Raw genomic sequence first — 12,031 nt, 5'->3', positions numbered from 1 at the left:
TTACGTATAAAATACTACACGGTCTAGCTCCAGCCTATCTTGCCGATTGTATTGTACCATATGTCCCGGCAAGAAATCTGCGTTCAAAGGACTCCGGCTTGTTAGTGATTCCCAAAGCCCAAAAAAAGTCTGCGGGCTATAGAGCGTTTTCCGTTCGGGCTCCAGTACTCTGGAATGCCCTCCCGGTAACAGTTCGAGATGCTACCTCAGTAGAAGCATTTAAGTCTCACCTTAAAACTCATTTGTATACTCTAGCCTTTAAATAGACTCCCTTTTTAGACCAGTTGATCTGCCGTTTCTTTCCTTTTTCTTCTATGTCCCACTCTCCCTTGTGGAGGGGGTCCGGTCCGATCCGGTGGCCATGTACTGCTTGCCTGTGTATCGGCTGGGGACATCTCTGCGATGCTGATCCGCCTCCGCTTGGGATGGTTTCCTGCTGGCTCCGCTGTGAACGGGACTCTCGCTGCTGTGTTGGATCCGCTTTGGACTGGACTCTCGCGACTGTGTTGGATCCTTTGTGGATTGAACTTTCACAGTATCATGTTAGACCCGCTCGACATCCATTGCTTTCCTCCTCTCCAAGGTTCTCATAGTCATCATTGTCACCGACGTCCCACTGGGTGTGAGTTTTCCTTGCGTGGGCCTACCGAGGATGTCGTGGTGGTTTGTGCAGCCCTTTGAGACACTAGTGATTTAGGGCTATATAAGTAAACATTGATTGATTGATTGATTGAAAGTTTCACCTCCAGGAACATTAAACAAGGAATCACCATGTGCTTGTGTGGCTAAAGGCTATAGCTTCCCAACTCCATCTTTCTACTGTGACTTCTCTGATATTAATTGAACAAATTGCAAAAGATTCAGCAACACAGATGTCTAAAATACGCTGTAATTATGCGGTTAAAGCAGACAACTTTTAGCTGTGTGTTTGCGCAGCGCTCATACTTCCTAAAAACCCGTGACGTCTGACGTTTAGAAGACGAAACTCCCGGGAAATTTAAAATTGTAATTTAGTCAAGTAAAAAGGCCGTATTGGTATGTGTTGCAATGTTAATATTTCATCATTGATATATAAACTATCAGACTGCGTGGTGGGTAGTAGTGGGTTTCAGTAGGTCTTTAAATGATAATAAAAAAGTAGTTGAACAGTAGAAGGGCTTCCCCCTCCAACACGGGCGACGCGCGCGTTCACGTGACCATCGCTTCCTCTTGCCGTGCGGGTGCCCGCCGCCGCCGGAGAAGAAAGACAGAAAATGGCGAGTCAGTGTAAAAGGCAGCAATGCTCCATCGACAGGCGCGGCTTTCGACAGGAACTGGACTCCTGGCGGCACAAACTCATCCACTGTGTAGGTAAGGACCGAGGGAGCCGCTGAACGTCCATTTTAACGCGCTGAGCGAGTGTAAATAATCAGCTATTACCAACTCACTTCGGGGCATCTCCAAGCCGGGGACTTTTTTTTTTTTTTTTTTTGGTCCTTTGTGGTCGATAGTTGGTTGTTAGCCCTCGTATCAACTCACCGCTGCGGTGCTTTTGTCGACATTTTTGCGTTGACGAAAGGATTTAAACACTTTTGCTAGCGCCGAGTACAACGCTATAGTTAGTTTAAAGGGCACCGTCTTAAAGGGAGTGTCAGGATTATCGGCCAAACGGCACACTCCTTTTTTTATTTTTTAGAAGAGATGCGCTTTTTCGTGGGTTAATGCATCATACATGTTAATATGGTGATGTTTCCTTTTTTTTTGTGTGTTAATTTGTAGAAAAACATTTTACTTTTGCATCGATTTATTCCTTCATGTATGACCACAAGGAGGAAGTGAGTGGGGGAGCTTCCGCTTTGGGCCAACCTTGCTAAACAACCCCCCTGCAGACTTGTTTGTTTTGTGTTGCATGGACTAAAACAGGGGTGCCCACACCTTTTCTGCAGGCGAGCTACTTTTCAATTGACCAACTCGAGGGGATCTACCTCATTCATATATATCATTTATATTTATTTATTTATGAAAGAGACATTTTTGTAAACAAGTTAAATGATAATACAAGCATGTGTAAACATATAGATGTCTTTCTTTCACGAAGACAAGAATATACGTTGGTGTATTACCTGATTCTGATGACTTGCATTGATTGGAATCAGACAGTAATGATGATAACGCCCGCATTTTCAAATGGAGGAGAAAAAAAGTTGTCCTTTCTGTACAATACCACATGAAAGTGGTTGGTTTTTGGCATCTAATTCATCCAGCTTCCATACACTTTACAAGAAAAACATTGGCGGCAAATTCCGTAGCTTGCTTGATTGACATTCACGGCACCCGAGGGTCTTGTGAGATGACGCTGGCTGCTGCCAGTTCATTATTATGAAAAAATGACAGAGAGGAAGGCGAGAAACACTTTTTATTTCAACAGACTTTCGCGCCGTCCCTTCCGTCAAAACTCTAAAGGCCGACTGCACATTTCCTATCTTCACAATAAAAGCCCTGCTTCATGCTGCCTTCGCTAACAAAATAAGAGTCTCGGAAAGCTGGCGTGCACAAGTGATGTGCACGCCAGCTTTCTGAGGGATCGCTTGTGCACGCCAGTTTTCCGAGACTCTATTTAGTTAGCGCAGGCAGCATGAAGCAGGGCTTTTATTGTGAAGATAGGAAATGTGCAGTCGGCCTTTAGAGTTTTGACGGAAGGTACGGCGCGAGAGTCTGTTGAAATAAAAAGTGTTTCTCGCCTTCCTCTCGGTCATATTTTAATAATAATGATCTTGCAGCAGCCAGCGTCATCTCACAAGACCCTCCGGTACCGTGAATGTCATTTAAGTGACGTCTTGGTGAAGATTGATGATCACTAATTTTAGGTCTATTTTTTTTAAATGCCTGGCTCGAGATCGACTGACACCCCCCCGCGGTCGACTGGTAGCTCGCGATCGACGTAATGGGCGCCCCTGGACTATACTTACCCCGTTTCCATATGAGTTGGCAAATTGTGTTGGATGTCAATATAAACGGAATACAATGATTTGCAAAACCTTTTAAACCCATATTCAGTTGAATGCACTACAAAGACAAGATATTTGATGTTCAAACTCATAAACTTAAAACATTTTTGCAAATAATAATTAACTTAGAATTCCATGGCTGCAACAAGTGCCAAAGTAGTTGGGAAAAGGCATGTTCACAACTGTGTTACATCACCTTTTCTTTTAAAGGCCTACTGAAATGAGATTTTCTTATTTAAACGGGGATAGCAGGTCCATTCTATGTGTCATACTTGATCATTTCGCGATATTGCCATATTTTTGCTGAAAGGATTTAGTAGAGAACATCCACAATAAAGTCCGCAACTGTCGGTGTTAAGAGAAAAGCCCTGCCTCTAGCGGAAGTCGCCGACGATGACGTCGCAAGTGTGGGGGCTCCTCACATATTCACATTGTTTATAATGGGAGCCTACCAACAAATAGTGCTCGACAATTTCTCCATTAATTTGAGCGAGGATGAAAGATTCGTGTTTGAAGATATTGATAGCGACGGACTGCATTGGGACGGATTCTAATGTTTTTAAACACATTTACTAGGATAATTCTGGGAAATCTCTTATCTTTCTATTGTGTTGCTAGTGTTTGTGAGTTTAATAGTACCTGATAGTCGGAGGGGTGTGTCCCCGGGTGTCTTGACGGCAATGTCTCAGGGGAATCGACGGCAGCTTTTCTCCGGTAAGAAGCGACTTTTTAACCACAATTTTCTCACCGAAACCTGCTGGTTGACATTTGGTCTGGATTCATGTTCGCTTGAACATGAATAGTAAATTTTCACCTCCGGGAATTTTAAACAAGGAATCACTGTGTGTTTGTGTGGCTAAAGGCTAAAGCTTCCCAACTCCATCTTTCTACTGTGACTTCTCCAATATTAATTGAACAAATTGCAAAAGATTCAGCAACACAGATGTCCAAAATACTGTGTAATTATGCCGTCAAAGCAGACGACTTTTAGCTGTGTGTGTGCGTAGCGCTCATACTTCCTAAAAACGTGTGACGTCTTGCGTACACGTCATCATCACACAACGTTTTCAAGACGAAACTCCCGGGATTTGTAATTTAGTAAACTAAAAAGGCCGTATTGGCATGTGTTGCAATATTAATATTTCATCATCCATCCATCCATTTTCTACCGCTTATTCCCTTTCGGGGTCGCGGGGGGCGCTGGCGCCTATCTCAGCTGCAATCGGGCGGAAGGCAGGGTACACCCTGGACAAGTCGCCACCTCATCGCAGGGCCAACACAGATAGACAGACAACATTCACACTCACATTCACACACTAGGGCCAATTTAGTGTTGCCAATCAACCTATCCCCAGGTGCATGTCTTTGGAAGTGGGAGGAACAATATTTCATCATTGATATATAAACTATCAGACTCCATGGTGGGTAGTAGTGGGTTTCAGTAGGCCTTTAAAAACACTCAATAAACGTTTTGGGAATTGAGCAAATTAATTGTTAAAGCTTTGAAAGTGGAATTCTTTCTCATTCTTGTTTTATGTAGAGCTTTAGTCGTTCAACAGTCCGGGGTCTCCGCTGTCATATTTTACGCTTCATAATGCACCACACATTTTCGATGGGAGATAGGTCTGGACTGCTGGCAAGCCAGGAAAGTACCCGCACTCTTTTACTATGAAACCACGCTGTTGTAACATGTGGCTTGGCATTGTCTTGCTGAAATAAGCAGGGGCATCCATGATAATGTTGCTTGGATGACAACATATGTTGCTCCAAAACCTGTATGGACCTTTCAGCATTAATGGTGCCTTCACAGATGTGTAAGTTACCCATGCCTTGGGCACTAGTACACCCCCGTACCGTCACAGATGCTTTTGAACATTGCGCCTATAACAATCCGAATGGTTATTTTCCTCTTTGTTCCGGAGGACACCACATCCACAGTTTTTTGAAATGTGGACTCGGCAGACCACAGAACACTTTTCCACTTTGCATCAGTCCATCTTAGATGATCTCAGGCCCAGCGAAGCCAGCGGCGTTCCTTGGTGTTGTTGAGAAATGGGTTTTGCTCCGCATTGCAGAGTTTTAACTTGCACTTACAGATGTAGCAACCAACTGTAGTTACTGACAGTGATTTATGAAGTATTCCTGAGCCCATGTGGTGATATCCTTTACACACTGATGTCGGTTTTTGATGCAGTACAGCCTGAGTGATCAAATGTCCGTAATATCATCGCTTACGTGCAGTGATTTCTCCAGATTCTCTGAACCTTTTGATGATTTTACGGACCGTAGATGGTAAAATCCCTAAATTCCTTGCAATAGCTTGTTGAGAAATGTTGTTCTAAAACTGTTCGACAATTTGCTTACAAAGTGGTGACCCTCGCCCCTTCCTGGTTTGTGAATTACTTAGCACTTCACGGAAGCTGCTTTTATACCCAATCATGGCACCCACCTGTTCCCAATTAGCCTGCACACCTGTGGGATGTTCCAAATAAGTGTTTGATGAGTGTTTCTCAACTTTATCAGTATTTATTGCCACATTTCCCAACTTTTTTGGCACGTATTGGTGGCATCAAATTCTAAAGTTAATTATTATTTGCAAAAAAAAAATGTTTATCAGTTTGAACATCAAATATGTTGTCTTCGTAGCATATTCAACTGAATATGGGTTAAAAATTATTTGCAAATCATAGTATTCCGTTTATATTTACATCCAACACAATTTCCCAATTCATATGGAAACGGGGTTTGTATATTGGTAATCATGTCGGAAGCAAACTTTACCAACGTGCAAACATTGTGGATACATGAGAATTTACGAGTTCTTTCACACTGGAAAGAAAGCTCAGTTTTTGTTAGTAGATAGATAGATGGATACATAGATAGATAGTACTTTATTGCAGTGGTTCTCAAATGGGGGTACGCGTACCCCTGGGGGTACTTGAATGTATGCCAATCGGTACGTGAGTTTTTTCTAAAATATTCTAAAAATAGCAAAAATTCAAACATCCTTTATACATATATTTATTGAATAATACTTCAACGAAATATGAATGTAAGTTCATAAACTGTGAAAAGAAATACAACAATGCAATATTCAGTGTTGACAGCTAGATATTTTTGTGGACATGTTCCATAAATATTGATGTTAAATTTTTTTTTTTTTTTGGGTGAAGAAATGTTTCAAATTAAGTTCATGAATCCAGATGGATCTCTATTAGAATCCCCAAAAAGGGCACTTTAAGTTGATGATTACTTCTGTGTGTAGAAATCTTTATTTATAATTGAATCACTTGTTTATTTTTCAACAAGTTTTTAGTTATTTTTATATATTTTTTCCAAATAGTTCAAGAAAGACCACTACAAATGAGCAATATTTTGCACTATTATACAATTTAATAAATCAGAAACTGATGACATAGTGCTGTATTTTACTTCTTTATCTCTTTTTTTCAACCAAAAATGCTTTGCTCTGATAAGGGGGTACTTTAATAAAAAAAATGTTCATAGGGGGTACATCACTGAAAAAAGGTTGAGAACCACTGCTTTATTTAGTCCTTCAGGAGAGTTCCCTCAGGAAAATTACAATTCCAGCAGCAGTGTACAGAATTGAAATATAAATAAAAAAGTAAATAATGGAGGTATAAATGAAAAAAAAAATTGAAAAGACAACAATAAAAAGTAACAATAAGAATACAAATATAACAGTAAAGATAAGAATATAACAAGAGAAACTAGGCATTATTTACAAAAAATGTAGAAAAAATGGCAATAGTGTCGATCATATGAAAGATGTGATGTGTTTATTGCACCTTTCTTAAATATATTGCACTGTTATTGCTGTTTATCACACTTTTTTTTGTCGCAGTTTATTTCAGTATTGTAATTCCTTTGCGTTCCCTATCATCCTAGTATCAAAGGAGTTGTACAGTCTGATGGCGTGTGGGACAAATGACTTTTTTTTCTTTGTCTATTAGTCTTGCACTGAACAGGCTCCTCTGGCTACTGATAACGGTATGCAGAGAGTGACTGGTATCATCCATGATGCTCACTAGTTTTTCCCTTTTTGCTCTTCTCTGCCACGGTCACCAGAGAGTCCTGTTAATGCTCGTAATCTGTTCCAAAAGGTCAAATAAAGGCCGCTTTTTTTACTCATAAGGAATACAATTAATATGTTGAAGAAAGTAGAGATGTCCGACAATGGCTTTTTTGCCGATATTCCGATATTGTCCAACTCTTAATTACCAATTCCGATGTACACAGTCGTGGAATTAACACATTATTATGCCTAATTTGGTTGCAATACCCCGCTGGATGCATTAAGCAATTTAACAAGGGTTTCCCAAAAAAATCAACGCAAGTTATGGAAAAAATGTGAACATGGCACTGCCATATTTATTATTGAAGTCACAAAGTGCATTTTTAAAAAAAAAAATGCCTCAAAACAGCAGCTTGGAATTTGGGACATGTTCTCCCTGAGAGACCGTGAGGAGGTTAGGAGGGGGCGAAGTTGAGGTGGGGTGCCTTTAAGGTTTATTGGCGTTCTGTACTTCCCCCTACGTCCGTGTACCACTCCCTACAGCGGCGTTTTAAAAAGTCATACATTTTACTTTTTGAAACCAATACCGATAATTTCCGATATTACATTTTAAAGCATTTATCGTCCGATTATATCGGCAGTCCGATATTATCGGACATCTCTAATAGAAACCCTCAAACATTAACAGCTAAGACATTTTCTGCAACACATCATAGTTTTACATGCAGATATCATTTCAAAAATAATTAAATGATGAAGGAAATTCATGAAATAACATTTTCAGGAGACCTATTATGAAATTTAAAAAAAATTAACTTACAAATGTTTTTGCAATGTCTGATACTAAGCATAGCCAAAACATATATTCATAAGGTTCATGCGTTTTGGCGTGAACTTGCCTGTTTGGATGCCCCTGTTTGTGGGGTTTTGCAGTCTGTCTACTTTGTGACGTCACAGCAAAGTGGACATACTTATTTGGTTAAGTTAAGCTCACAGCCAGAAGGGGAGGAGCTTTAGAATATGAATAAAATACAAAAAGGCAGGATAAAGTATTATTTTTAGCTAATTTTGGAAAGCGCTTTCTCATGGGTAATAATACATAATACATGTTATTATAGTAATGTTTTTTTTTTTTTTGTGTGTTAATTAGTAGAAAACATTTTTACTTTTGCATCAATTTCTTCCTTCATGTACGCCTACAAGGGGGAAGTGAGTGGGGGAGCTTATGCTTTGGGCAAATCTTGCTAAACACTCCTCCAGCAGACTTATTACTAGAATAATCAACGGTTTGTTTTGTGTTGCATGGACTATATAGTGGTAATTATGTCGGAACCAAACTTTACAAGCGTGCACACGTTGTGGATACGTGAAGGTTCCACCGTACAAAAGTTAGGAATTAGAGAATGTATGAGTTATTTCACACTGGAAAGGAAGCTACATTTTTTGTTGGTAATCTGTTCCAAAAGGTCAAATGAAGGCTGATTTTTTTTATTTTTTTCCCTAAGCAGTAGAAAATGGATGGATGGAAATACAATTAATATATAGTGGAGACCATAGGCGCTGACAATGCTGAGCATCCACGTGGGATTGATGGCAAATTATTTTTCACCACTCATGCTCAGGCCCCTTCTACACTAATCCGGATAAGGTTATCCTTGTCCACACACACACACAATGGTCGTTTAAGACCCCCTTCCCGACCTAATACGCATGCGCAGTAAATGCACATTTCATAGTCACTTCCAGTGTTGTTTTGAGTGCAAGTTCTTAAATGTAACTTATCTGAACAATATCCAGTGTTGTGGTATTTCAATTAACTGGAATCCAGTGTGCTGTGGGACCCTATTGTAGTGAATCACACTTGCGCTATCATAAATTATTCAAAACATTATTGGACATGTTGAAGTACATAATGTGGCAAAGAACAGTTTACAACAGTCAATCTTGGGATTTAGATATCTGGTCAGGACACTCCTAACTCTTTTGCCTTCACCTTCATTGCCCATTCGTTTTTGGTGACTCTATATACTCTGGACCTAGACGTTGAGTCCGCGACATACATGGCGGACAATAACTGATGCAGTTTGCTTTGCCAGTCCAATAGCATTTGCCGTTTTCCGTAGTCTTCCTTTGAAGAAAGGACAAAGTTTTTCGGTTTGTAGAACCACAGCTGACCAGGAAATCCGAAAGTTCTCTTGCGGTCTGAGAAGTGTTAGTCCAATAGCATTTGCCGTTTTCCGTAGTCTTCCCTTGACGGAAGGACAAAGTTTTTCGGTTAGTAGAATCACAGCTGACCAGGAAATCCGAAAGTTCTCTTGCGGTCTGAGAAGTGTTTTATCCGAATAAGCTGCAATCACTTTCTCATGTGTAATTTCCACAAGTGTCTGTACAGACGGAAGGAGAAACACGGGCATGTCTGGATGACTCACCTCCATATTTCCAGTGGTTAGCGCCAAGTTACGAAACCGCTTTATTATAAAGCTGGCAGTGGCGTGTTATTTCTGACATTATTTCCTGTGTGGTCTTTTTGGCGTCACTTCCTCTCCAAACTCCGTTTGTAAACTATCAATAAGTCCATACAAAGCTAAGAGCCGAAGATTCGAGAAATACACGGCGCACTTACCTGTGTAAAAAATTGTCTGAGGAGGGGGACCTTAAACGATAGTTTAATGTGGCTCAAACGCACCTTAGGCTAAATAATTATTCTTTAAGGGGTTATCCGGCTTAATGTAGACATAGACTCAGAAAAGTAGCATCAGATTTACCGCCCGTCCGAGCACCCACTGGCCGAAATGTAGATCTGTGCCTATGGTAGAGACCCTGAAATCTTAACAGTATATGCATTTTCTGCAACACATCGTAGTTTTACATGCACAAATCATTTCAAAATAATACAAATGATGAAGGAAATTGATTAATAAACATTTTCAGGAGATCTATTATGAAATTATGATTTATTAGGACTTACGAATGTTGTTACAATGTTGGATACTCATGTTAAGCATTACCAAAACATCAAATCATAAGGTTCATGCATTTTGGCGTGAATGTGCCTGCAGTTTTGGGTGCCACTGTTTGTGGGGTTTTGCAGTCTGGCTACATTGTGATGTCACAGCGAAGTGGACGTACTTATATGGGCATGATGTCAAGCTCAAACCGAGAGGGGGAGGAGCTTACGAATATGAGCAAAGTACAATATAAACGGTAGGATAAAGTAATATTTTCAGCTAATCTTGGAAAGTGCATAATAACACTGACATGCAACATGCAGTGTCATAATTGCTTCTAAAAGTAGCCATTTTTATGACGCTCAAGTGTACCTAATATGGTAACAGGGTAAATTTACATATTGTTTATGAAGTTTATTTTCAACCGTATCTGGGGAAAACAGCGGAGACAACTTCCAAGATGTATATTTAAACTGTTTACATTTTCACATTGCTGTTCCTGCTTTGTTAGCACAAGAAATCAACATACATTTTGATTGGACAGTTGACGTGCTCGTTGGATCGACACACTCTTGCTCAATAGCCACTGGAACTGAGAAAGTTGGTGAGAAGAAGGAGAAGCGAACAATGGAATCAGAGAAACAAATCATGAAAGACATGTCCTACCAGTTAGCAGCCTATCTGCCGAGTCAGCCCCGCCGCAGTGTCTGTCCGCTTCACACAAGCCTCAGCCTGCCTGTGTGGCATGTAGCCACAGACGTCCAAAAGACAAACATTTATCCATGAAAATATTGAGAAGCCTCAGATGACGTGTTTGCCGTTTTTTTTTTTTTTTTTTATCAACTTAATGGTTTGGTACAAAGATATTTACATTACTAGTTAACTCTGACTTCTCTAGTCCACCACTCAAATACATCCGTGTGCAACATAAACAACAATTATTTTGATTTTGTTTACACAACGGAGAAACAGCCCGTGGGAGACATCTACAAAAGTCCACTCTCCAAGGAAAATTCGAAACAATATTATTACATTATTTTATAATACTACTGTAGTTGTTTGTAGTACATGCTATTGTAATGTTTTCCAACAACATTTCCTATTTGAAAGTTTGTTTTTCTTTTTAAATACACATGTCACAGGTTTATATTGTAGTGTTTTGGGAACATGCACGCAAAATTTTTTGAGTTTTGAGTTCGGTAGTAAAACGCAATGTACAAGGACTGAGTCGTCTACATATGCGGTTCTTTGTTTGGGCAAACGGAATAGTCTGTTACGTGCAATGTTTGGCCATATGCTAACTGAGGTTTATACATAAAGAGGGCCAACATTTCGACAAACATTTTAATCGAACATCAAATCCTGTAAATAGTAAGTAGGGCGTACAGAAACCGAGGTGCCACTGTAGTTGAGTTCAAGGGTGGACTGGATCGCCCGCCTGTACAGTTAAAACCACTCCATACACTCCGTAAATCTTCCTTTCAAATTGTCTTGTAGTCGGACAATATTTTTCAGATATTAGATGTAATTTCTACCTCACATGTTTCGACTGCCATCTGCAGTTTTCTTTAGATGGGTGACCTGTCTAATGGGAACTGTTGCCCATTAGATTTTCTTATAGGTGTGGCCAACCAGCTGGACTTTCAGGTCTACCTGGTTGACCTACCCTCCCCCACTTTCCCGCTTGATGGTTAATGGAGGAGGGAGTCCCAGGTATGTGAGAGCTTGAATGCTCCCTCATCCTATCTGTTGGGCCGCTTACTTAATTAATTTGCCTCCTTAATGCATCGTTTGAATTTGGTACTTTCTGTCCCAATGGTATCGGTGTTGTCCCAGTCCTTTATGATGATTTAAAATGGCTGATTTGAAAATTTCCTTTTCAGATTTTCATTTAGGCTTATTGTGAACCTCCCAGTTATTTTTTTTCACATTCTTTCTGATGTTCTTTCTTTCTCCTGCTTCTCCGTTGTATGACTTTCTCCACATAAGATTGCGTAAATTACTTTGCATTTCTTGTCTTGTTTTGTTTTGTCCTTAAGATGTTTAACGGTCTTGTTTTT

At 40.1% G+C, this 12,031-nt stretch overlaps 1 protein-coding gene across 5 annotated transcripts in view; it reads left to right on the top strand.

Annotated features, from left to right (window-relative positions):
- Positions 1–1,219: 1,219 nt before the first annotated feature.
- wu:fc17b08 (ligand-dependent corepressor) overlaps positions 1,220–12,031 on the top strand; it is a 52,447-nt gene continuing 41,635 nt past the window's right edge. For 4 of the 5 annotated variants that reach the window (XR_009808067.1, XR_009808068.1, XM_061910186.1 and 1 more), the window contains exon 1: positions 1,226–1,350. Coding sequence is in view for 3 of the 5 variants with exons in the window: in XM_061910186.1 (XP_061766170.1) it covers positions 1,254–1,350 (97 nt within the window). In the remaining 2 variants the exon portion in view is untranslated. Of the gene's footprint in view, positions 1,351–12,031 lie in introns of all 5 variants that reach the window. The other variant, XM_061910187.1, reaches the window with a different exon arrangement.

Source organism: Nerophis ophidion, linkage group LG09 (genome assembly GCF_033978795.1).
Source record: "Nerophis ophidion isolate RoL-2023_Sa linkage group LG09, RoL_Noph_v1.0, whole genome shotgun sequence".
NCBI lineage: Eukaryota > Metazoa > Chordata > Actinopteri > Syngnathiformes > Syngnathidae > Nerophis > Nerophis ophidion.
Note: the sequence above shows the minus strand (reverse complement) of the source record. Positions and strands in the feature narration are given on the sequence as shown.